General features: G+C 40.7%; 1 protein-coding gene across 5 annotated transcripts in view; it reads left to right on the top strand.

The window, feature by feature from the left end:
• The window catches only part of ACSL4 (acyl-CoA synthetase long chain family member 4), a 73,016-nt gene that overhangs the window by 30,010 nt on the left and 15,408 nt on the right, over positions 1-27,598 (top strand). For 2 of the 5 annotated variants that reach the window (XM_081808433.1, XM_081808435.1), the window contains exons 2-9: positions 1,445-1,495; positions 14,146-14,385; positions 14,633-14,810; positions 16,182-16,291; positions 16,407-16,545; positions 21,571-21,721; positions 21,876-21,999; positions 24,759-24,830. In XM_081808433.1, the coding sequence (XP_081664559.1) occupies positions 14,158-14,385; positions 14,633-14,810; positions 16,182-16,291; positions 16,407-16,545; positions 21,571-21,721; positions 21,876-21,999; positions 24,759-24,830 (1,002 nt within the window). In that variant the 5' untranslated portion in view covers positions 1,445-1,495; positions 14,146-14,157. Of the gene's footprint in view, positions 1-1,444; positions 1,496-13,853; positions 14,386-14,632; positions 14,811-16,181; positions 16,292-16,406; positions 16,546-21,570; positions 21,722-21,875; positions 22,000-24,758; positions 24,831-27,598 lie in introns of all 5 variants that reach the window. The other 3 variants (XM_081808431.1, XM_081808432.1, XM_081808434.1) reach the window with 2 other exon arrangements.

The following is a 27,598-nucleotide window of genomic DNA, read 5'->3' on the forward strand; positions in this document are numbered from 1 at the left end:
AAGAATCTTGCACTGTTTAAAGGAAATTATTCATTTTGGGTTTTGATGAGAAAATCGGTAGGCACCTGCAGGCACTTGTGGTGGGGATATCTGGGTAGATTGACTAGTTTTCTGTGGTCAGACTTTATCCCTGAACTTGACTCCTGTCCTGATTGGGGGTGGGGGGAGGACAAGAGGTACAGATAAGACTTTTAACAGCATGACTCTTGCTTCTTGCCATTTTCTTTTCATTTTACTTTAAAATTTTTTATTGAGATATAATTGATGTATAATATTGTGCAAGGTGTACAACATGTTGATTTGATACATTTATATATTGTTACAATTACCACCTTAGCTTTAGCTAACACCTCTGTTGGCATCACATAATTATCATTTCTTTTTTTGTGGTGAGAACATTTAAGATCTAGTTTCTTAGCAGTTCTGAAGTATATGACACAGCATTGTTGACTGTGATCACTGTGCTGTGCATCAGATCTCCAGAACTTACTCATCTTCTAGTTGTAAGTTTGTACCCTTTAACAGTGTCTCCCCTGGTCTCCCCTCCAGGCCCTGATAACCACCATTCTACTCTGTTCCTGTGAGTTTGGCATTTTTAGATTGTACAAATGAGTGACATCATGCAACATTTGTCTTTCTCTGCCTGGCTCATCTCACAAAGCATATCCTCAAGGTCCATTCATGTTGTTGCAAATGGCAGGCTTTCCTTCTTTCTCATGACTATGAGTATATTCCATTGTATGTACATACCATATTTGCTTCATCCATTCATCCATTGGTGGACACTTAAGTTGTTTCCTTATCTTGGCTATTGTGAATAATGCTGCAGTAAACATGGGAGTGCAGATCTCTTTTTGATATCCTGTTTTCATTTCCTTTGGCTGTATATCCAGAAGTGAGATTGCTGGATCATGTGATCATTATATTTTTAATTTTTTACCCAACCTCCATACTGTTTTCCAGAGTGGCTGCACCAATTACATTCCCACCAACATTGCACAGACCTTCCCTTTTCTCCACAAACTCGCCTACGCTTGTTATCCCTGGTCTTTTTGATGATAGCCATCCTAACGAGTGTGAGGTGATATCTCATTGTGGTTTTGATTTGCATTTTCCTGATGATGAGTGATGTTCAGTACCTTTTCATGTGCCTATTGGCCATCTGGATGTCCTCTTTGGAGAAATGACTATTTAGTTCCTCTGCCCATTTTTTCATCTTGCCATTTTCCCACAGTTTAGACTACTGTTTCTTAGTCAGGCTCAGTTACTTTTCTGCAATCCTACATTAGCCAGACGATCATCTCTAATCATTTCTTGTTTTCCCTTTGATACCTGGCTCATCATGAACTAAGGTGCACAGGTGATGTGAAACAACACTTGAGTGTTTTTAAAAGGGGTTCTTTTCTTATGTTACTGTACCCATAAATGTTGTCTTTTATTACAGATTGAAATCACAAAAGATATACGTGTTCTTCTTAAGAGAAAAAGGAAATCTGTAAGTATTCTTTGAAAATTCTAAATTTGTAATTTTATCAGCTTTTGGAGGAAATTAAGTTTTAAACATACTAACAGGCATCTTGACTCTTTTTGTAGTGGAAAAAACCTGCCAATCTCCATGTTTGTGTTAAAGGGCATTATTTGGAAAAGTAAAATGGGAAAACTTTTTACCCTGTACAGCTTCTAAAATTTAAACCATCACCACTCATTTCTAAAAGGGGAAGTGATAGTTGAAATCTAAGTAAAATATTTTTCCTTAAGCAATTACCAAAAAATGGAGTCACAGATTGGAGTTCCAGTTCTGACTGTTGAGGCTTACAGGCTTCGAGTCTTTGGCAAGCTATTTTGCTTCCTTTTGCTTCAATTTTCTAATCTGTAAGGAGGTTATTCTTGATGGCATGAAGTCTGTAGTAGTGGATACTCTCCCTAATAAATTGAAGCTTGTTCTAGTTACTAGTTCGTAAAACTGATTTAAATATATTTCTGATTTGCAGAATTTTAGGTATTAGCCCTGTCTCTCACCGAAGCATCTACTCTAGACCATAGCATGGAATAAAAGAAACACAACAGCACACATAAAATTAGAGTCCTAGAGTTTGAGTCTTGGACCTTGAAAATTACCCAGTCCAGTGTTTCCCAAACATTGATTTTTAGACCAGTGCTGGTCAGTGAGGAGTTTTTAGTGGTCCGTCCAGGGTGAGGTGAGGAAAGTAAGGACAACAGACCATGCATTTTTTAAGATTAAACTCTTCCCATTTAAATGATTGCTTGTTATTATAAGATCTGTCCATCTAATTTGGGGGCATTAAATACATTCTGTATTTTAGGAAATGATGGTGATGGCAAATGATAGGGTTTTGTTTTTTTTTTAAATGTCCATACCTGCCCCCCACCCCCCAAGGCAGCTGTGTCATTCCCCTCACCATCCTTTGCTTTTAAAACTTTTACAGGCCTGTGCTATCTTAAAATAAGAATCCAGTTTTCTCATTTTACAGATGAGGAAACAGACAAGAGGTTATTTAATTTGTTCCAGATCTTACAGTTCAGCAAGCTGCTGAACCAAGACCAAAACCCTGGATACAATGTTGCCTCTCTTGTATTTCTGGTCTTCTGAGAATCGCTTTAATTATAATAGGTTAGAAACTTGAAACAGAAGATCTAGTAGTTCTTATGTGCTAATAACTATTTTTGAATTCCAAGTGTAAAGAAATTCAAGACTTAATGTTCTTGTGTAGCTTGGTGCTAAAGTCTACTTATTAACCTGCATTAGAAAAATCTTAAACATGGCCAGAGATTTTCATCAGCAAGCCTGAATTAGCCGTCTCTGAATTCAGCTACTTAGCACGCTACCCCATGGTTGATAAAAGAGGTAAGGTATCAGTGAGGTTAGTGTTTCTTTGGGGAAATAGACTGTGGTGCCATCGTGAGGGCAGTAGTATTCACGCTTCTATAGTTGATTTATTTGTCCACAGAGAGTCCGTTTCCTCTCTCTCTCCCCCCTCCTCCTCCCACACGCATGGATACACTTGCGCGTGCGCGCGCGCGCACACACACACACACACACCCTATAAATATAGATAAACATTTATGGCACTCGGTTTACAGCTCTCTTCTAGATATGTAAGAGAAAAGTACCAAGGCAAAGAGTAGGAGTTGCCAAACACATTGGCAGAAACATATGTCCAGTTTTGTTCACGAGTTTACAAGATTCTTTGGAGTGTCTTTGACACTTCAGAGACTCCTCTTAGATTGGCCTAGCTGGGCCTTGGCTGTCCCAAAATACACTTCAAAGCAGAAATACCTAATTCCTTGATCCCCCTCCCTTACTCACCTTAGTGAAGCATGCATGGGCCAGGGAAACAAATGAATGTGAAGAGAACAGAATGGAATGTATTCCTCATCCCTAGTATGGAGACATTAACTTTTCCATGGCTTCTTGTATTGAGTGTCACATGGCTTCCTTCTTTAGTGAAGAATTCTTTAATTTCTAAAATGTCAGGTACAGCCATAATGAAATGCTAAGAATAAAAAAAAAAACATTTTGAATTCTCTCCAGTCTTTGGAATATCTGTGCTCTTCTTTTTACTAGTGCTAATATTTGAGAGTTGACTGAATGGCTACAGGATTTCAGTCTTCCAACAGATTTATCAGTCTTCGAGTTCTTTTATTAGTCTCACTTACAAAGGTATATTTAATACTGAAGAGCAGAGTGAGCTTTTAAAAAAAAAATGCAGTTTCACATGGTGGCCATGTGGCTGAATTGTAGTGACTTATTTGGCCATTTTGTAAGAAATGGTTTAAGACTACATTATTGCATAATTTTTAACAGTATAAAGTACTGGGAAACCACATTAGCAAAGAACTAACCTGTTGGACTGGCTCCTCCTCTAGCAAATGTAGAGGGTGGGTCATGTAGCAAAAAAAAAAAAAAAAAAAAAAAGGTATGGTTGCAAAATTCTCCCTGTTACACAAAGTTGTTATTAGGTGAAGTGTTATGTTGGTCACAGATTTTTTTTTTTTTTTATAATCATGGTTGGCAGTCTGCAGTTTGTATTACTTTATTATTATTATTATTTTTTTAATATTTATTTATTTGACAGAGAGAGAGACAGCGAGAGAGGGAACACAAGCAGGGGGAGTGGGAGAGGGAGAAGCAGGCTTCCCGCTGAGCAGGGAGCCCGATGCGGGGCTCGATCCCAGGACCCTGGGATCATGACCTGAGCCGAAGGCAGACGCTTAACCGACTGAGCCACCCAGGCGCCCCTGTATTACTTTATTATTAATAAATATATAACATGATAGGAGAGAGACCGTCTCTCACTTGGACACAATACATTTATTATAACTGTGAGTTAATTTTAAAGTTATTTTGAATTATTTTTGATTAGCTTATATTAAAACCATGACTGTGTTCCCCTAGAGAAAAAATACCTGGGAAATAGTCTTTACAGACAAAATTCAAGTCTGCCCCATGGCACGATGTGCCCTCTAATTTAGCAGCAAGGTTCTGTCCACAGGGGTCTGTAACAGTTCATCTTAAGCAGTAGCCTAGGACATTGAAATTGGCACTGAACCCTCTTTATTTCTCTCCAGATACATACCTCCCAGAACTTAGTTTTCCTCCCTTTCTCCTGATGTCTAATCAAGTTGGATCATAACATCATGCTTTGTCAGTAGCTGCCACTTCTAGCTTGGTCTATCCTCAGAAGTCCTTAAATGTAAACTTTGGATTAAATCTGTACAGCCAGCTCCTGACTTTTGAAAGCTTCATATTTAAAAATGAAGCATGTTGTGATCACTTAAAATTAGGAATAGGTGCATAATCATACACAGTGTATGTGAAGTGTGTAGGCAGCAACATTGTCTCCTAGATCTCCTCATTTCAACACATATAGGTAAGATCCCAATTATAAGAACCTATGACCTAGAAAAAACATAATCTGATGCATGCTGGGGATGTTCTTAAAACATTATGGGAGGGGACTTTTGCTACAGTGTGAAAGAGCATCTTCAACATGGTAGCTGAGGTGTTTTCTTTGCTGGGAAAAGCTGGGAAGAGACTGGCAGGATGGCGACTTCAGGGGTTAATAACTTTCCAGGTGATGAAGTAGACGGTCTCGGTTAATCTTGTTAGAGACGCACCCAAAGATCAGTCGTAGTGGTGAGAGGTTTGTAGTCCAAATAGCTAGCTAGGCACAAGTGCAGTGTGTTGGAACAGGGTGTGTATATGTTTGCCCTAGGTTTTTGTTTTTGTTTTGCTTTTTCAGTTTTCAGATGTATTTATTATAATTACTGTGTATCAGATCTAAAGTTTGATTGTACAGACTCTACCATATTGATTAGGTTGGTCTATCAATTTGAATCTGATGAGACAAAGGGCGGATGAATATATATTTCACATAGTTATTCAGTCTTGCAAACTAACAGCAAAAGATCCTACTAGCTAACCTTAATGCCTTTTATATTCTTAAAATAGTAACATTTTTAAAGTTTTCATATTAAAATGTGAAGTGTATTATATTGTAATATAGCTCCTGTGAAGTTTGATTTCATTAACCTAATGCAGCCATTCTTTTAACATCGTATTTGAGCTTTCTCCTCTATGTTTGAAAATCATTTGGAACTTTTTAATAGTGTGTGAGAGAAAAGATATTTTTAAAAAAAGCATTCCACCCCTTTATAAAAGTCTTGATGCAATATCTATGTAGAAATATGATCTTTTAAAGTGCCACAGATATGTTATCTGTTTAATCTCTTGGAACTTTTATTTATTTTATTTTATTATTTTTTAAAGATTGTATTTATTTATTTGAGAGAGACAGAGAGCACAGAGTGAGAGGGAGAGGGAGAAGCAGACTCCCTGCTGAGCAGAGAGCTCCATACGGGGCTGGAACCCAGGACCCTGAGATCATGACCTGAGCGGAAGGCAGCCACTCAACCGAGTGAGCCACCCAGGACCCTGCTTGGAACTTTTATAATTGTTTTCTGATTTAATGTTGAGTGGATACAGAAGGCAAATTGTCTCTTTATTTGGTATTTAAATTACCCCTTTTAATGCTGTGTGACTTGAAGATGCAATTTCTTAAAGTAGCACTTACATAGTTAATCATTGATTTTCAAATTGATGCCTTTTATATTTTCATAAGGTTGTTTGTGAAGGACAGATGACATTAATCTGTCTTTATTGTGTGTTTCAACTTGGCAAATGCATGGATCCTTGCTTGGTATAGTCCGTTTTCTCAAACTTTTGGGAAAAAAAAAGTCTCAGTATTAATGGACTTCAGTTTATTAGTTTTTCTTTTTCATTTTTAAATTGATGTTGTGTCATGTGCTTCTGGGGGAGATGATTTCTTTTAAATTCAGACTTTAATCAATATGTAGTGTTTGTTTACTTTGTGTACTAGAGCTTAAATGTATCACTAATGCTTTTTTGTGTTTAAGCTAACTATCTCAGAACGTTTGAAGTAACTGGAATGAAATATTTAACATTAAACTTGACCTCAAGACAAAAAGTAAAATTTTATCTCATTTTCCCCTAAGACTTCTAGGACTCACTCGATACCTAAAGGACATTCTTCCACCTATAAAAATGTCTCGGGATATAGGATGGATCAGTGCTCAAAATTGCTGCCAGGATTTCTACATACACAAAGTTTATCACTGTCACCTACTTAGATTATACCAGTATGATCAGGATCACAGACAATAGAGCTGAAAGCATAGCTTTAAAATCTATTTAAATCTATAATCTATTTGAAATCTATTAGACCTGGATCAAAATCCCTACTTCGCTGTGTCACCTTGGGCAAATGATCTCTCAGAGACTGGTTCTATCATCAGTAAAATGAGGGTACCACCTCAAAGGGGTTTCCTGAAGGATTCAATGAGATAATGTATCTAGAGGACTGGGCACAGTGCCTAGCCCAGAGTCAATGCTCAATGAGTGGTTATTCATCTGATCTCTATATGAAACAGTAACCATCAACAGGAACAGCGAACTGTTTCATGACCGAAGGTGATGGCCTGCCCTTTCCTGGAGGCCATACAAATGAATTTCTTGATTTCAAGGAAGCACAACTTCGAGTTCATGTCCTCCTAATGGGTAGGGCAGCAGGTCTCACTCTTCATACGCGGACAGACAGCATACCTTTGTGAGAGGCACGGGTGAATAAGCACATAGTCCCAACTGTGTAGCCTTCCTGCTTTTACAGGAGCAGTCTTTTACTTCTGTGCACGGGCAGTTTTTCCAGTTTCATATTTTCTATTAAGCAGCTAAAAAGAGGTTCAAGTTTATTGTAGGGATTTTAAGAGGATACCCTGTCCTAGAATGTCAACACGGATGAGTGATTTTTTTTTTTTTAAGATGACTAAGGTTGGTGGGTTTCAGGCTGTTGCACTTGGCGTATATTTTTACTTTATTCCAGAGCAGTGCTACATCCGTTCTTATTTCAGTCACCAGATTTACGGCACTGCTAATGCACAGAGGGACTGTTGTGGTCACTGAGTGTTCAGCAGCAGACTGTAAACTGCCTCATGGAGCTTATGTTCTAATGGGGACATCGATAACAAATATGAAAAGGAAAGCATGTGTTGTATTGGTGATAGGTGCTAAGGACAAAAACAGAGCAAGAAAAGGGACTGGTGGTGTGGGGGGGCCTTTTTAGGATGGCTGGAGAAAGTGATACTTGAGTAAAGACAAAAAGGATCTGGGAGAGGGCGCCTGGGTGGCTCAGTTGGTTAAGCGACTGCCTTCGGCTCAGGTCATGATCCTGGAGTCCCGGGATCGAGTCCCGCATCGGGCTCCCTGCTCAGCAGGAAGTCTGCTTCTCCCTCTGACCCTCCCCCCTCTCATGCTCTCTCTATCTCATTCTCTCTCTCAATAAATAAATAAAATCTTTAAAAAAAAAAAAAAAGGATCTGGGAGAATAAGCTCCACAGGGGTCTTAGAAGAATATTCCAGGCAGAGAGGAAAACATGTACAAAGGGCCTGAAGTAGGATCATGCCTGGTGTGTTCCAGAGACCACAAGGAACAGGTTGAAGTAAAGCAGTATGAGCCAGAGGAAAGCATGGGAGATGAAGTCAGAAATTCAAGAGAGAGGGGAGAGATCCTTGTAGTCTCATAGGGCAGAGTGAGGGCTAACTTCTGAGTGGACCGTATGGGGATTCTTTGAACGGTTTTGGGCAGACGACTGACCTAATCTACCTTACATTTTAGCTGGAGCGCTCCGGCTGCCAAATTTAGACTTTGTTATAAAAGTGGGAGCAGGGAGATCAGACTGGCAATTTCATTTATTTCGGTGAGAGATGATAGTGGTTGAAACCAGGATGGTAGCAGTGGAGGTGGTAGGCAGTAGTTGAATTTGATACGTGTTTTGTAAGTAGAGCCGGTAGGATTTGCTGCTGCTGAGTTGGGTGTGGAGTGTGTGTGTGTGTGTGTGTGTGTGTGAGAGAGAGAGAGAGAGAGAGAGGAGTGAAAGAGGGAATCTCTAAGGTTTTTGGTCAGAGCAACTGGAATTACCGAGCCAGGCAAGACTGGATGGGATAGGTCTGTGGGAGGATGATCAGTGGCTCAGCTTTGACCATATTAAGTCTGAGGTACTTGACCGAAATGGACCTGTTGAGGAAAAAGTTGGGTCTACAAATCCGCTGTTTAAGGAGGACCTCCAGGCAGGGGGTAGAAATCTGGGAGTCATCAGTGTATATATGCCATCTAAAGCTGTGGGACTAAATGAGGTCACCATGGGAGTGAGTATAGAGAAAGCCCAGGGGAGGTTCGGTGACTGAGGACTGTCGCAGTTAGAGGTCAGGGAGATAAAGAAGCAGCAGCAAAGAAGACAGAAGGAACAGCTAGGGAAGTCCAAAGAAAACCGGAAGAAATGTGGTCTCCTGGAAGCCAAGTGAAGAAGTTTCAATCAGGAACAGAGGGGTCCAGGTCAAAGGCTGCTGATGAGTCAAGGGAGATGAGGGAGCATTAACTGACCTGGGGGTGTGAGGTCATGGAGGTCGTTGGGGCCCTCGACCAGAACAATTTGTGGAGTGGTAGGGGGTAAAAGCCTGAGTAGTAGGTTCAAGAGGAAAATAGGGGGAGAGAACTGGGAGAGGAAGTGCATAGGCGACTCTCAAGTCCCCATGCCAAGAAATGGGGCTGTGGTCAGAGAACATTCGAGAGGCAATGGTTTTTAAGGTGAGAGAAAGACTAGCCTGTTATGATGCTAATGGGCACGATTCAGTGGAGCAGGGCACGTTAATGGGGCGTGAGGGGGAAGAGTCAGTAGAGCGGCCCCGCCAGGGAGAGACCCGGCCCAGGCGGAGACAGGGCCTTGGAGCCCTGGTGCAGGGCTCAGCCCTGGCCGCGCGCGGCACTGGTCCGAGGGCGGAGTCACGGAAAAGAAAAGAGCACGTGGCCGCAGACGCACGAAGGCGGGTAGGTGCAGTGGTGGGAGTGTGCGCAAGTTCTCTCCAGACTGTTACAGTTGTCTCAGCGGAACGGTAAGCCAGCCCAGCAGCCGAGAATGAGGACAGGGGAGGGGCAGGCATCGGTGGGCTGGCCGGAAGAGCGAGGAGCAGGCAGGAAACCCAGGAGGGCAAGCCAGTGAGCGGAGCCGTCCGGCGCTGTGTGGTTTCTGCACAGCATTGAGGGCCTGCTGGAGCGAGCCGGCGTGGGTATCGGGGGGAGGGGGGGTTCAGCACAGTCCAGCTTTTCTCCAGCCAAGTTCAGCCGCCTGGGTACAGGTGTCCACTTCAGTGGAGAATTGGATTTAACCAGGTTGTAGTTTCGCCGGATAAGTACAACAAAGTGAAACGGGGTGAGACAGTTTATTCCAGGGACTGATGATTATTGTCCGTGGATTGCAAGCTGGCTGTGAGGAACGATTCTGCCAACAGTGCCACGAAGTAGATAATGCAAGCAGCATTCCTGTTCTGTACACGATGCTGCTGACCCAGAGCTCTTAAGTCACTGGACTTGGTCAGAGTCCTGCTTAACAGCACATGTGAGGTTAGACCTGGATCTCCTACCGTAGTTTAACCCGTTTACCACCCAGGAAATCAGACTTTCTCTTCCGTAGAGAACAGTTCATTTCCCCCTTTACACAACAGGCAGGTGTTGAATCTTGAGTTGCTTAATCATCGTACACATGTGTCTCTTAGAGTAGAGCTGCATGCTTGGAAATTTGGCTCTGAAAAAATTGAATTTTCCCATTGACTTAGATCCCAAAAGTGGAGCAACACTTCACATGGAAAACATTAAAGCATCTGCTACACTACTTGCTGTTTCTCACATCCATCCTGCCCTGTTCTGCCTCCATCTGTTCGCTCATCCATTTGTTCTCTCTGTTAGCACTGTCCTCATTTTCCAGTTGTTTTGTCTTTTGAAAACATACCATCCTTCATGCCTACCTCAACTGCTGTGTTTTTTGTGAAACCTTTCTGCATGGTTCTACGTCCTCCTTCCTCCATCTCTTTTTTTCCCCCCAAACTGGATGCAAATTTCCCCCTCCTTTGAATATGTTTAGCATTTTGTTCTTATGGGATATATTTATTTTTTAGTAATCTCTACACCCAACATGGGGCTCGAACTCAGGACCCCGAGACCAAGAGTCACATGCTCTTCCATCTGAGCCAAGCAGGCACCCCTCTTATGGGATCTGTTCTACATATTTGTGAACTGATCTCCCTGCCCTCTACCTTACATATGAACACATATGTACATGCATTTAAAAGACTGAGGGCGTGCTTGACTCCTCTTTGTATCAAGTGCTCAAAACTTACACGTGGTAGGTGTTCTCATCTTTTTTTGAAATAAATTTATCAATAGGTGTGAGTGTAACCCTGGAAAACCTTTGGCAAGGAAAGATTTTAAGATGTCAGGCAAACCTGGGCAGAAGCTGGCCAGTGGGCTTGAAAGAGCACCGGACTTGGGGACAGGTGTCGGTTATAAGGTGCACTTGGCTACTCATTCACCGACATCAGTGGATCAAACATTCAGCTGAACTGGGGGTTCCAAGAAGTCTGGTCAGGGGCTGTCAAGCCTCTCCCACCAAAGCAGCTCTGCTTTTGGCTTTTATCTCTCTCTATATATTTGTGTTTTCCATGTTCGTGTAAGATTTTATTCAAATGGTTGTCCCATGCCCCCCTCGCCACCACCAGGAAGAATTTCAAAATGCCTGGAGTAAATGATGTCTCTGATCTCTCCTCACCTGAATGTTCTTCTAGGCTTGCCTACTGTGTGTGGAGTGTGTGTGTGTGTGTGTGTGTGTGTGTCTATATTATGAGGTAGAAGACATTTCCCTACCTCCAAGGCTTAAGGCAAATATGTGTAAAAGATTAAGTGTATATAACATGAATGACTAAAAATGTATAGTACAGTTAATCCAATTAGATTATAAACCCTTCCAAAGCTGTCTTCTTTATATATCTTCAGCCCCAAGTCTGACAGTTTCTCAATTGAAGCCAAGACTTTTTTTTGACCTTCTGGTATTGTCTCTGAGAATTTATATATTGAAATAAATATAATTTTGTCTTGAGTTAATTTCCTTTTGGTATTCCTTTCTATTACCAGTAGGGAATTACTATTTTTTTTAATTATACACATAAGTAGGTTATCATCTGTGACTACCCTTTGAGATTGATAAAAGAATATTACAGGATATTTGTTCTAAGAAAGAGGTGTTCGGTTTGATAGGGTTGAGAACTACTGGTCTCTGCTATATACTTAGGTGCTTAGATGTTTGCTAATATTGGTTAATTTAATCAAGGATAAAATGAGTGGTAGACATTTCAAGTGATGTAGGAGGTTAGAAAAAGGAAGGATTATTGTGGATTTGGGTTGTCATGAAATGGATGATGGGAGAGAGGATTGTTAGAGGGGTTCTTGCATACTGAGGACCAGACACCATGATAGACACTTGACATACCTTATCTCGAAGAAATGAATGTCCAGACTTGTCAGAGAGACCGAGGAAGCAATTTCTCGGTAGGGTAAATCACAAAATTTAAAGTTGGAAGGATGTCAGGAAATCATCTAGGCCAGCAGTTCTTACTTCGGGGTTGGTGTCACCCTTAGAGGTTCGTGGATGGATTTCCGGGAACCCACAAACCCCCTAAAATTGTAGATACCATTTTGTGTAGCTTGGATTTATAGTTCTCCTTGGAACCTCTAAATGGGGTTCACCACCTCTAAGAAGTTAAGGGCTACTGATCTAGTCTGATCTTAAGCTCACATCGGTTGTCTGGCTCAAGCTTACCCAGCCAGTTAGTGACCGAGATGGGGACTGAAGCCCAGGTCTTTCCACTTGTAGTTTCTTGCTCACTTTACCCCACTCAGTTGAAGGACATGAACAAAAACCAAGGCTGGATTAAGGTACCACTTTATGGTAATTGGTGTAAAAACAGACAATGGTCCTCTGTTCGATAGTCTATTTCTACAAAAGTTGCAGAGGGATGGGCTTCAATCTGTCTCCTCAAAGTGCACTATTATTTTAATTTTTATAGTTGAAATATGCCGCCACTCTCCAAAATAGCTTTATCAGCTGAAGGAAGGCCAGCTCCCTGAGTTAGTGTTATCCCTGAGGCTGTAGCTGCAGTTCCTCTCCAATTAGCACTATTTTCCTGACCTGCCATGGCCCCCGGTTTTGTGCCTAATCAATTCAAAATCACTTTGCTCTGTCAGATCCTGTACTCCCGTAGCCTCTTTAGCCAGCATGCAATCACTGTGCCCCAGTCAGGCTAGTGTCCTTATTATGGGCACTCCCTACTCCCCCAAAGCCCTTTCACCCCTATCTCTGTGTCTCTCCATGTGGCTTCTCTGCCCGGAATGCTCTCCATTCTTTTCCTCCTTTGCGGGGTCCAGTTTAAGTCCCATGTCCACAGAGCCTCCCTTACCTACTGGTGGCCATTTCACATTCCCTCTGGACGCCTGTTGCATTTATTTCTTGTACTGCACGCCACAGCTCTTGGCTCTTTCCACGAGGCTTTTCCCTGGAAACGCTTCGGTGGTGGGCGCTTTGGGAATGGGGTTCCGGGAAATCCGGGGGGGTGCTGTGGATACCCCCAGTCTCCCTGATTCAGCCAGAGCAGTTCCACTTCAGTTGCGTATGTGGGAAGTCTGCATGAGTTTTTATTTGAAGAAGCGGTTTAGCTGCCCCTCTGCCCCCGCCCCCCAAAAAGTTTGAAAGACAGTGGATCTGACTCGTGTGCTGACTGCCTCATAAGTGTTAACTGGTAATGGGCAAGGGCCAGGACTGGAATGACACTAGTTGAGACCTGCTACTACTATTCCCAGGCACCGGGTGCAATTTTGAGCACAAAATGAACACTTAGGAAATGACTTTACAATTGTATTGCTCAACAGTTTTCGGGATAGGAGATCGTGAACAGTGTTACCTCAGAAATAGTATTTCTGGGTTGATCACTGAGAAATAAACCTACATTTGTGGATTTCTCCCATTTTGGATATAAAACCTAATCCTATTTAAAACTACCTGTTTTACATGTACATATTTAGGAGAAACCTCACTATTGGCATTCCCAAAGTTCAGCCAAACTTCAATATCACATCCGTACATTCGTGTAAGCATTAAAGTAGTGTCACTCAACTGACTTGCGGAGTGATGTTCAGAGGAGAGTATACCTAAACACCTAGACAAAATTAAATTCAGAAGTTTATGGCAATGCTTAAAAATGGAAAATGCCAGTCTTTCAGACCAGTTATTTCAACTTTCTGTATCAGATCAATTATATAAACTACTGAAGACCTGAGTATTTAAATCAGTGTTGCTATCAACTTGTTAATACTCTTGTTTTTTTTTTTTTTTTTTTTTCTGCTCTCTGCCTGGCTCATTGTCTTCACCTCCAGGTGTACTTTATTGTCGGCTTCCAAAGATTACTAACTTCTATCTGTATCATTAAAATTGAACTGCCTTGGCTATACTGCTACTCTTAACCGCTGCTTCCATTGTTGCCTTCTTCAGCAAAACAAGGCTTTCTGCAGCCAAAGAATAACAAGAAATACATACCACTGTAGGAGCCTTGCCACTATGAAACTTAGGCTAAACGTGCTCACCATTATTTTGCTGCCTGTCCACTTGTTAATAACAGTATACAGTGCCCTTATATTTATTCCATGGTATTTTCTTACCAACGCCAAGAAGAAAAACGCCATGGCAAAGAGAATAAAAGCTAAGCCCACTTCAGACAAACCCGGAAGTCCATATCGCTCTGTCACGCACTTCGACTCGCTAGCTGTCATAGACATCCCTGGAGCCAACACTCTGGATAAGTTATTTGATCATGCCGTGTCCAAGTTTGGGAAGAAAGACAGCCTTGGGACCAGAGAAATCCTAAGTGAAGAAAACGAAATGCAGCCAAATGGAAAGGTTTTTAAGAAGGTACAGCATTCTTGCGCCTTTTAATTTTTCTTTTAAGGGGAAGGTACGCATCACTTGATCATAGATCAAATGCGTTTTAAATATGTTGCCATTCCACTTAAATATTCTGTGTAACCAATTCTCAGAAGGTGCTCACAGCTTCTGTATATTCACTTAAAGGCAGTTTTAGAGTTCTATACTTGGAATAGTATTTTAACTGCTTATTTGAATAAAGATACTAATATTAGAGAATGTCTCCCTTTAACAGTTAATTCTTGGGAATTATAAATGGATGAGCTATCTCGAAGTGAACCACAGAGTGAATAATTTTGGTAGTGGACTCACCGCACTGGGACTGAAACCAAAGAATACTGTTGCCATTTTCTGCGAGACCAGGGCTGAATGGATGATTGCGGCCCAGACCTGCTTTAAGTACAATTTCCCTCGTAAGTGCCTTGCGTTTTTGGAGGGGGAGAGAAGGGATTTTAGTAACATGTGAAGTTGTCCTGTGATGCTGTTGTTTTCATGGTAGGTGTTCTTAGCCATTTTTCTGCATGAGTTCTATCTGTAAAACAGTACATACTGTAGTTAAAAGATCTCTGATCATTCCTGTTAAAGAAAGTAATTTCTAAGCGCCAGTATGGGAATTGGCAGCTTAATGGATAGAATTTAGAGTTTTACTTTTCAGTTGGAAGTGAATTATACATGAAAGGTTTGGGGCTTGGGGGTGTTTTTTAGGGCATGACATACAAAATAATGATTAAAACAAACAAAAAAAACGATCATTGCTTAGGATCATTCTAGTTCATTGCTTCACTTCCAGGCCTTTTCTTTGACCTCTTCCATTTTACATGCGAAATGAGCACATAACAACTTGAACTGACATTAGATATGTTGGCCAGAAAGTAAGGTATAGGGTATATTCCTGATTCATAAGCATTTGTTCTTGCCATTGTGCATGAAATTGTTTTTAAAAATTTAAAGTCCAGAACAATGCCTACCACATACTAGGCACTCAGTTATTCACTGAATTAAGAACACTACAAGTGTAGTATAGTAATCAAGAATTTGTATCTCAAACAAACAAAATGAATATGAAATGATCCCCTATGTACCCATCACCCAGCTTCAACAATCAACAGCTTGTGAAAAGTTGCTCTTCTTAACCATGTTGCTGTTTGGTTACCAGCCTAGAGCTGAATTTCCAATCTGATTGAAGTTTAGCAAATGCCCCTTGATTCTAACTGATCTTGGTTTCAGCTTATGTTTCCTTTGTCTGGTAGCTCCTAAAGGGTAGATCTCCTTGGCCCACCCATTTAAGGCTTGGAGGTCACCAATCAGCTTGGACATTGGACCCACTCAAAAACTCCCTAGAAGGAGTGAGGACATGATTCCATCTTGAGATCCTCAATCTGAAGATTCTCAAGGACTTATTCATTCTTGGTGCTATGACCAATGAAAGAGCGTATCACAGGGTAGTTCTAGGTGGGCTAGCTCTGACTTAAATTAGGAGTTCAGCCAGAAGCTTATTGGCCTTGAGAATCTCGATTGACCAATTTTTGAACAGTTGTGCCCTTCCAGTATTCCTGGGTTTCTTCAGGTATAGGATGTTAGAATCCTGAGACTTTGTAAGGAACATCTGGGGCTACCGGGAAGTTTCAGGCAACATTTAAAGGTAATAGCAGAGACTATGAAATCAAACGACATTATAAAATGCCTTTGCATCCATGAGTGTACCCATCACAAAAGGCTGACTTAAATAATATATCTCATAAATGTTTATCATTTAACATATGTGTTTATTTTTTATTATGTAGTTGTGACTTTATATGCCACACTTGGCAAAGAAGCTGTAGTTCATGGGTTAAATGAATCTGAGGCTACCTACCTGATTACTAGTGTTGAACTTCTGGAAAGTAAACTTAAGGTAAATAAGAATTTTTCTTTGAATTCATGGTAGTGTTCTCTGACAGGAAAATGTCCAATAATAGAGTTCATTACAGGCCCACATGTAAGAGCTGGATATTTTTTCTGCTCAACAGACTGCATTGTCAGATATCAATTGTGTTAAACATATCATTTATGTGGACAATAAGACTGTCAATAAAGCAGAATACCCCGAAGGATTTGAGATTCACAGCATGCAATCAGTAGAAGAATTGGGATCCAAGCCAGAAAACAGTAAGTAAAGCAGTGGAAACAAAATTTATTCATCTATTTAAGGTTTATTTCACTAGGTTAGGGAAAGAAGTAATGCAAATGAAAACCGTAAAATTCTTTGATGTAAAAAAAATTTTTTTATTGTTTAAACTATCAAGACCATATCTGATTGAAGTTTTCTCTCCTTTTCTCCTCAAAGGTAACCAGTGTTTTAAAATTTACTAAATAGTTAATGTATTCAATGGTTCAGACTTACGGCAGTCTGAACTTTTTTTCAAGTAACCCGTTGTAACTTTCCTACCTGGACCTCAGGTGAAGAGAAGATCTCCAGGCCTTCCATTCAGTAACCTTTTTTAATGCTTAATGCTAGTGATTTTAACGATGTCTCAGAGGATGCAGAAAGCTGTTGGCCAAGCTCATGCTCGGATTTATTCTACCACTGAGGTGGTATTTGGTATTTCATTTGAAACCAGTAGATGCGCCTTGTGGCAAAATGTCAGGACAGAGGGTTGAGGAAATTAAAGACTCCGTTTCAATAGTTTCTTTCTTCCTGTCTATTGTGAAGATCACGATAGTCTACTAGATGAGGAAAGGATTCATTTTGGTAGGAGAAAACGTTGCTTGAACCCCTGTTCAGCTTCTGAGTATTTGCCCATTAGGGACTGAACACATTTGCAATGAGCGAGATTGACTGTACAGCGCTTTACCCAGTGTGGAGAATGGCACAGAGGCTGAGCTTTCAAAAAAACATAGGAACAGTTTAGATAAACATTATCTCTTCTACGTAACAAGTGAGCCAGCCGCAACTTCTTGGAGGTCTGAGACTCCTGGGTCAGAGGTGAAGGACAGTTTTTTTTTTTTTATTCACGGCGAAAGCAGTAGCCAGGCTGTCCGCATCTGCATTGCTTCCCCACACTCCGGTTTCCACAGGGCAGTGGGAAGAGGGTTGGGATGATACCTGTACCTGCAGCGAGTCGTGTTACAGGAGAGCGGCCGTGAGATGAGGGAGCCCAAAGCTCATAGAGAGGGTAGTATGATTGCCCTTTGCCCTGGAGAGAGAGAGAGATTATTTTTATTGTACTGGACAGGAAGCACATCTACTCTTTCGCTCTGGAGGTAGATGCTATCTCCACCCTCCAAGGTTGTTTATTGTGCAGACACCCTTGAAAAGATGGTTTGGAACCCGGTCACTGCCCCTGTTCACAAGATGTGCAGAAAGAAACTCAAGAGACCCATGGAGAATTGTCTCTCAACACCAGACAGACACTGCAAGATTGAGGTCACCTGGGAGGTCCTTATCAGTAGTGATCTGTTGCCAATTCTGTTGATTCACCAAAGGATTTTGGTATAAAACTATGGGGGTATTAGTCCTCATAATTTTGTGTAAGCAATAACCGGATAGACCACATAGCCCGCCTAGTTCCATTTATCTTTACAGTAATGAGACACATGTATTTTTTGGTGATACTTTACCTTAGTTGATAGTTACGATAACCAGAAGTGAAGCGTCCCATTTTGTCCTTGGACTGAGAAGAGCTTAACGTATCTACTGCTGGCTGCTTCCGTTAATCATCAGAGAAAGAGGGGCGCCTGGGTGGCTCAGTTGGTTAAGCGACTGCCTTCGGCTCAGGTCATGATCCTGGAGTCCCTGGATCGAGTCCCGCATCGGGCTCCCTGCTCGGCGGGGGGTCTGCTTCTCCCTCTGACCCTCCCCCATCTCATGCTCTCTCTCTCTCTCATTCTCTCTGTCAAATAAATAAATAAATAAAATCTTTAAAAAAAAAATCATCAGAGAAAGAATGCAGTTCTTACCTGCTTCATTCTATAAACTGGCAGTGGATATCTTTTTTTAAGTTGTATTTATTTAGGTCACTTCTACACCCAGTGTGGGACTCGAACTCATGACCCTGAGATCAAGAGTCACATGCTCTTCCAACTGAGCCAGCCAGGCACCCCGACAGTAGATATCTTTAAGGAGCATTAGCATGACCCAATTTAAGTATAACTTTATCTTTGGTTATTTCAGTGGTAAATCACACTGCTTAAATTTTTTATTTTAACTGGTATGTAAAAATACAATTCATTTTTGTAAACTGATTTTTAAAAAAATAAAGTTTATTTTGTAGAGCAGTTTTAGGTTCATAGCAAAATTGGGGGGAAGGTACGGAGGTTTCCCATACACTCCCTGCCTCTACAATGCATAGGCTTCTCCATTTACCAACATCCCCCACCAGAGTGGTACATTTGTTTCAATTGATGGATCTACTCTGACATCTCATTATCACCCAAAGCCCATAGTTTACATTAGGGTTGACTCTTGGTGGTGTACATTCTGTGGGTTTGGACACATGTATAATCGTCACATCACCATTATGTGACTGTACCTCCACTACAGTCTCCCCATCGTAGTGGCACCATATTATAGTACCATAAAGGATATAAACTGATTTTTAATAATCTACCCATCTTATGAAACATTTATTTAATTCTGTTAATATATCTGTGTATTCTGGAGTGGAAAGGAGGTTACTAGGTCACCACAGTACCCCACCTTGAAAGTAGAAGCCTCAGTATGCTGTTTAAAATTAGCATGTTAGAATTGTAGAGTTGAAGAAGTCACTGACAGATCAGGTCAACAACAACAGCAGCAGCAACGGAACACAAGGAAACTGAGGGAGATGATGGAGAGAGGTCTGTTATCCTGATTGTGGCGATGGTATCACAGGTGTATGCACATGTTCAAATTACCGAATTGTATATATTAAATATGTGCAGTTCTTTGTGTATCAATTATACCTCGGTAAAGCTATTTTATTTTATTTTATTTTAAAGATTTTATTTATTTATTTGACAGAGAGTTAGCGAGAGCGGGAACACAAGCGGGGAGAGTGGGAGAGGGAGAAGCAGGCTTCCCGCCGAGCAGGAAGCCCGATGCGGGGCTCGATCCCAGGACTCTGGGATCATGACCTGAGCCGAAGGCAGACGCTTAATGACTGAGCCACCCAGGCGCCCCTATTTTTTTTTTTAATTTTTTTAAAAAAATAGGAACAGTTTAGATAAACATTATCTCTTCTATGTAACACTTGTTAGTCCAGAGTAGATAAATTAACAGAAAGAAACAAATTTATGCCACATTAAAGTTTTAAAATATTGATATACACAGCGTTTGCTTAGAGTGTGCATCTAGGCACTTAATAAATGGGGAGTTTCGATTTCACTCAACTGTTAGTATTGTGGAGTGACAAAAAAGTAATGTTGTTAGTAGCAATTCTCTTTATTGGTAGGCTAGAAGATACTTTCCAAGTAACAATATTTACAGTTTTTCTAATTTGCTTCCTTTAACCTGTAACATACCAGTTAAAATAAAAAATTTAAGCAGTGTGATTTACCACTGAAATAACCAAAGATAAAGTTATACTTAAATTGGGTCATGCTAATGCTCTTTAAAGATATCTACTGTCAGGGTGCCTGGCTGGCTCAGTTGGAAGAGCTTGTGACTCTTGATCTCAGGGTCATGAGTTTGAGTGCCACTGTTCTAATTGTATTTATTGAAATGTAATGTGTTGTCTATTTAATCTAAACTTTTTAAGCTCGTGTGTTATGTCTTTTTTATTTCATTTTTCCATGAATGCATTTTTATTGTATTTTCCAAAAGTGTCCATCCATAAATTATTAGGTGGGGAAAAAATGTCCTCACCACACATAGTTTGAAAAGCATGACTCTAGCGCAGAGGTTGGTAAATTACAGCCTGCTGTCTGTTTCTGTAAATACAGTTGGACTGGAACACCATCACAATTGTTTAACAAACGCCTTTGGCTGGGTAGTTTTGGCAGTGACTGTATGGCCCTCAAAGCCTAAAATATTTACTGTCTGATCCTTTGCAAAAAGAGTCTGCTGACCCCTGCTCAAGATGGCTGAATCTAATCTGTCGGGAAGACCTCTATTTTCCGCTCCCAGTCATTCAGTAAGCAAAGATAGCTCTGGAGCTCAGGAACTTTAAGATGATTAAACACCCTAACCCCCTTCAGACAGAGGGCTAGAAGAAGTGAAGTTTAGATACTATCTAGATATTACCTTTGATAGGGAATGGAGAGCTTATAAACCCCTCCACATGGTCTCTCTCTCTCAGTATCTGGAAATTCCTGTCTAATTTTGATTCCACAGAATAAAGTATGATCCAATCCAGATAGGGCAATAAGCACTAAATCTGGAAGACCCAAAAGGGTCCCGAAGCCAGACACATGACAAGTGTTCTGACCACAGGAGTGAGTGAGCAAGTGAGTCAGAGAGAAGGGACCTCTTACGCCATTATTTTTATCTAACTGCACATTCAGTACTTTGAAAAAAATGATTTCCTGTACAGATTTCAAGAAGCAACGATAAAAACAGTGGAAAGGGTAATTTTGGTGGTGGTCTTTGGATTTTACTTGCTGCTTGGAATCTAATCTTAAAATAGCCTGTTAAATGTATAATGGTTATCTAATTCAGTTTCCATGGTTCAGTTATGGTAAAATAAAATTATTTTTATAAAAAGTTAAAAAGATCAAGTCCAGCGGTTTCCAGTCACGTTCATACACACCTGTGGAGCCTTTGCTCCATCCCAGGCACAGAATGTTCTGAGCTAGGGACCAGAGATAGAGATGGTATTTTGTTTAAGTTCCACAGGTGATTCTCATGCCCACCAGCTGTTAACCACAATCAGGTCCAACGGTCTCATTTTAAAAAGATGAGAAGACTGAGGCCTGAGGAGTTTGCATCCAATACTCTATCCTTTCGATTCTCCACAGTCCTGGATAGCTTTCCGCAACACTGGAAAGGCAGGCGTAGACAGGGATTAGGGTGAGCATCCAGAAAATGGGCCAAATCGAGTTTGAAATTCTCACTGCAGGTAACCAGAATTTGATCACCATTTTTGTGTTGATTATCAGTAGAGAGTATTTGTTTTACGCAGTTTATCACGATGCAAAAATCTAGAAATCTTCATCTTTGTTTAGCAATTTAACTTTTAAACTGAAGAAAACGCCGTGCTTTTCTCGTTCATTTAGTGAGCATCCCTCCAAATAGACCGACCCCTTCGGACATGGCTATTGTCATGTATACCAGTGGTTCTACTGGCCGACCCAAGGGAGTGATGATGCACCATAGCAATTTGATAGCCGGGATGGCAGGCCAGTGTGAGAGAATTCCTGGACTGGGGTAAGAGAGAGTTATTCCACTTTCTCCTTAGAAATCAGAGCCCATGTTTGGCCTTCTCTAAACTCAATCTATATTAAAATGACAAGGCTATTGATGTTCCTAATTACCGCACCTTTTTAAGAATGGCTGAAGTGTTTCTCTCATTTTGTTTTAGACCAAAGGACACATACATTGGCTACTTGCCTTTGGCTCACGTACTAGAATTGACAGCAGAGATATCTTGCTTTACCTATGGCTGTAGGATTGGATATTCTTCTCCACTGACACTCTCTGACCAGGTGACAAGCTTTTCACTATATTGGCGTGATCATATTAAGTTGCATTGTTTGGCTGACAACATTTTGCTGAAACTCGAGATATTTTAATTCTGTGAAAGCTTTCTCCTTGACTTCAAAAAGAGTTTCCATGAGCAAATATGTAGTTGTGGAAAAGAATATTGTGGCTTTTTTAGCATTGCTTTATCTGCATCTTTTTAAACAATTTCGAAACTAACAGTTCATCTTGTCTTTATTCGATTTTGATTCTGGATAGCTAGGATAGAGAATATAAAGGCTCTGAGCCTTTTGGATGTATTATCCATCAACAGCGGTAGGTTTGGGGGAGGAGATGTGGTGGTAGGATTGGAGCCCGGTTTTACGCTGAGTTTTCTCTAGCACTGTGCTGTCGACTGCAGTAGTCCCTAGCCACATACTGAAGTAGAGATAATTAAAATTAGATGAGAAAAATTTCATTTCTCAGTTGCTGTAGCCACATTTCAAGGTCTCAGTAGCTGCATGTCACTGGTGGCTACCCCGTTGGACAGCACAGGTACCAAACATTTCCATCATCGTGGCAAGTTCTATTGCCTATCCAAAGGCAGGCCTCAGCTTTGTGCCCTGAGTCCGGATTCTCCCTTCTCCCTGCTGTAGGAAGGCCAACAATGGTTAGAGCTAACTCATGTACTTAAAGCCCATTTGAAATTACACATCCAATACCTACTAATAAATGAGACTTGATCTAGTCAAGTTAAAACAGACCTGTGAATAAGACTGGGGCTTGGATTGTAAAACAAAATTTTTAGAAAACTTTGTAATGGTTTAAAAAAAAAAAAAAAAAAAAGGGCGCCTGGGTGGCTCAGTTGGTTAAGCGACTGCCTTCGGCTCGGGTCATGATCCTGGAGTCCCTGGATCGAGTCCCGCATCGGGCTCCCTGCTCGGCAGGGAGTCTGCTTCTCCCTCTGACCCTCCCCCCCTCATGCTCTCTCTCTCTCTCTCAAATAAATAAAAAAAAAAAATTAAAAAAAAAAAAGAAAGAAAAGAAAAAAAAATCTGTGATGATTACATTTCAGTGCACTGTAGTGGGTTTTTCTTATGTTTAGAAATATTTTCAAAATGTGAAAAACATTTCAATAGGCTTTGAGTGTAATTCCCCCCTGAGAAGTTCAGAAGTCAAGGACTAGTAACCCTTGTTTTCACTACCTTTCTGAAAACAGTTGCCTCTGTGTAGGGAAGGGGGCAGGTGGAGTGAATGCCCCACCTACCTTTTTAATGAACTTTATCAGAAAGAGCCTAAATCTTACCAGGAATCTAAAACCCAGGAATCTCCCTCACATTGGAAATCCGAAAAAGGGGGAAGATTAGAGGCACTGCATGTGAAGCCAGCAGATAATTGTGATGTTGTCCTAACAAGGGTTCTTGTAATTGTAATAAGACAAGAGAAATGATACCATTACTGAGAGTAATAAAGAAAGTGAGGAAGGGCTCCTTGTGGCTACTGCTACCCTGGAACAGCTCTCTAGAACAAGTGGTCAATACTACATGGAGGGCAGCTCTTTCTCGAAGGACATAAGAGCCCATCTTTCTCTCTACAGAGCAGCCCTCCTGTGTGTGGTGTGCATGTGCAGGGGTAGGTTTCCACTTGCAAATGTGCACACACTTGCACATACATAAAACAAATAGTTATTTTATTTCCTTTATCCATCTTAAAGAAAAGGAGGATAAAAGCAATTGAGTTATACCAGCAGAACCTTCTGTATGACGAGGCTGTGCTACCTGGCAGATCACACTCTTCCTTAAGAGCTGGTTTTCTTCCCACCTGTGTCAACACAACTAACACAGCCTACATCTAAACTTACAGACTAATGAACTGCATTATAGCAGATTCTTATTTTCACTTTTTATTTTTAAATTCTATTTTTTTTAGAGGGGGGGAGCAGAGGGGGAAGAAGACACAATCTTAAGCAGTCTCCACACCCAGCACATGAGCCTGACGTGGGGCTCGATCTCACAATCCTAAGATCATGACCTGAGCTGAAATCAAGAGTCGGACGCTTAACCAGCGGAGCCACTCAGGCGCCCCAGCAGATTCTTATTTTCATTTCCCTTTTTCAGTGGGCTCTTTTATCATTGTTTCTGCATGGTGATTTGACATTTGAAATCCCAAACAGTTATTTATGTGTGTGAGAAGTAAAAGAAAAGAAAACGAAAGAAAGTAGTACGTACACATTGACATATGTATGTGCATATCCCCACGTAGTCAGTGGTAGTGTCTTCAGTATCCTGTCAACGAAAATGTTATCAAATGAATATTTTTGTATGATGTTAATTGACAGCAGTGACTTTGAGAGGTGGCTTTACCATTTGGCTCATCAAAGAAAGTTAAAAGTTATCTTCAACTTTGTTTTAGTGCTCCACCTACCTTAGTTGAGGGCTTCTGTTTTTCCTTTTTTTTCCCTAATGGATGGTTCGTGCTGTGGTCGATATGTCATAAGTAAGTGCTCCATTTACCAAAATATCCCATTATCCTTCATTCTGAATCAGCATTTCTCCTCTAAAGAAGGCTGAAATGTGCTCGAAGAACTAATCCATGGACTAAAGCACTAAAACATTTACGCCTTAGACTTTTGTAGGTTATGATGGTTCTAACCGATAACTCCCAGAGCAGTAGAAGATCAAATTCCATGCGTAAATTTCTGTCACTGTCATCCTTGATATTTGAATTACAGCAGTTTTTGCTAAGGTTGGTTTTCCTGATCCTATTCACTTTGTCTTTGCTGTAGTCCAGCAAAATTAAAAAAGGAAGCAAAGGAGACTGCACTGTACTGAAGCCTACACTCATGGCGGCTGTTCCGGTGAGTACAGAATGTAAATGTCCTTTGCTGCTCGCACTTGGACTTTTTATTTTTATTTTTTAAAGATTTTATTTATTTATTTGAGAGAGAGAATGAGAGAGAGCATGAGCGGGGGAGGGTCAGAGGGAGAAGCAGGCTCCCCGCTGAGTAGGGAGCCCGATGCGGGACTCGATCCCGGGACTCCAGGATCATGACCTGAGCCGAAGGCAGATGCCTAACCAACTGAGCCACCCAGGTGCCCTCCTCGCACTTGGACTTTTTAAACGGTATTACCCTTAGGGATTTGTGTACTGTTTTAAATTTTAATTTTACTGTGTTGAAATTATGGCAGATGTGTTCATTAGAAGTTTCGATAAGTATTGGGAAGGATGGGATGGCAAGCTTCTGCAATGTATGCCTGCTAGTGTTGCCAATACTTGAAAATGAGGGGCTGAAAATGACCTGAGTTCAGATCACCTTGTGTGAGAATCGGTCATAATGTTTCAAAGGTAGAAGGTTATCCTACAGATCGTTTTTGTTTCATCACAAATTAAAAAACAAAAACAAAAACAAAAACTGAGGGAACGTAGGCCATCCCAGAGAGCTGAAGCAGCATATCCAAGGTATGTAACTGAGTCTCAAATCCGAGCCTCCCAACCCTTATGGTGGGTGACCAGGAAAACTGGCACTGGAGAGAGCTTCCAAAGAGAAAAGATGACTTTTAGGTATTTAAAATCCTTATGTAAAATAGTGCCTTTTACGAAAAGGAAGACGTTACAGTTTTTTGGCCTTTTTTTTTTTTTTTAAAGATTTTATTTATTAGGAGAGAGAGAGCACAAGCACGGGGGGGGGCGCGAAGTGGGGGAGAGCAGAGGGAGAGGGAGAAGCAGACCCCCCCCGCTGAGCAGGGAGCCTGATGCGGGACCCTGGGATCATGACCTGAGCCGAAGGCAGATGCTTAACCGACTGAGCCACCCAAGTGCCCCATTTTTTGGCCTTTTAATAATAAATTCTGCAATATTTAACACAATGTTTCAAACTTGCATAATCAAATATATTCTAGCACCTTTAGGGTCGGAAACTCCAGTGGGACTGTGTATCATGACTTGCTTGTATTATGATCAGATTTTAAGTCTTATCCCAATATCTTTCTCAGAACTATTTTCGCACACGGAAAGTCAGAGATTAGATCGTGAAGTGTTCAGCCCAAGTTTTCTAAGAATTACAGATGGAAGTTACTTTGTTTTTTAAGCTTCTAATTACAAAATTACCAAATAACTAAAGAATTAGGATAGGTCAGAGTGGACTTTGCCTTTTTATTTAGAGGTGCTGTAGAATTCAGCACGTTTACAAACAGAAAGAAGCTTCTCATTAAAGTGTAAGAAAGTGATGCTAATGATAGGTTCCAGGCACTGTGCTAAGTGCTTTAAATGGATTATCTCGCTTAATCCTCCCTAAGACTGCTAGGTGGGTCCTGTTTTTCTGGTTTTATAAAGGAAAAAACTTGCCTGAGGTCACAGAGCCCATACTTGCTAAAGTTTAAGTATGAACTGAGTCAGTCTTAACTCCTATGCTTATCTAATTAAGATTGTTTCGTTTTGGGAAACAGTATTTTGGCTTTATTACCCAAAGTACAGGAATCCCCAGTAAACCATATTAGAGAACATAGGGAAGGAAAAGGGCCAAGGACTCTAGGAAGTACTGTCTGAATTTAGGCCTAAAGGCCATTGTCCATTCTTCTTTACTTTGTGTCTTGGAAGGCTAGCTTCTGTGGATGAATTACCAGGGCTTGCTCGCCTTCCGATTTGTGGTTGGGTTCAGCCAATTATTGGCACTCAGGAGAGATCAGGGGCAGGGAGGCAGGGGTGGGGGGGATGGGGAAGGGTGTCTGCGTACTTTGCTCCTTCCCTGCTGGGCTGTGGTTTGGGGAAGTTGTCAGGCGCCCATTGGACAGTCTCTTCTTTCCCACTGGCTGTAATCAGGTCTTGCCCATGGCTATAGTCCTTACCGGGTTCCAGTCCTACTTCTCTCCAGTGACTTCTTCAGGTCTAGGGATAATAAACAATCTCCCATGTTGCTGGTCCCTTGATGCTTCACCCAACTTTGTTGGTTCCCTTAGCTCTTCCTACTCCTCTATAAATAGGCCTTAAAGTTAAAAAAATATATATGTACCTATGAAAACATACATATATTATATATTTATATTTGGCATTTGTATTATTACATGCTATTATTATAGTACATGTGTATTTTTAAGCATTACTGTTATTAAATTATATAATACATATATACAATAGATGTTAAATTTCTTGTTCAGATAATACATTACTTATATGTAGTAGGTACTCAGTAAAAATTATTGATGTAAAATAAATGTTAGTTTCATGATATGACATATATTTTCCCTATGTAGTTACAGTTTTTCTCTGTTTAACCCTATCAGTTCCTTTTAAAAATTCATTTCATCTATTATTAGAAGATCCAATAAGAGAAGATGCAAAGTAATACATTTCAAAATTAAAAATTCCTTAACATTTTCTCAAATTATATTTATTATGCCAATGTTAATATTTGTAGCACTAATTATCATTGAATAATAGATATTATAGTTTATAATGGATTCCGATTCAGTTAGATTCTATAATTAACAACCTACTCAATTATCCCATATTAATCAGACTTTAGTACATCAGATATAATGGCTAAAACAAATTATTTATATCAGGGTTGAAAAACTACAAGCAGATGAAAATAGCAGCTGTCCTTAATAATTGGATATGATTTTGTTT

The sequence above is a fragment of the Leptonychotes weddellii genome, chromosome X (genome assembly GCF_054177405.1).
Source record: "Leptonychotes weddellii isolate Sample4059 chromosome X, ASM5417740v2, whole genome shotgun sequence".
Classification (NCBI taxonomy): domain Eukaryota; kingdom Metazoa; phylum Chordata; class Mammalia; order Carnivora; family Phocidae; genus Leptonychotes; species Leptonychotes weddellii.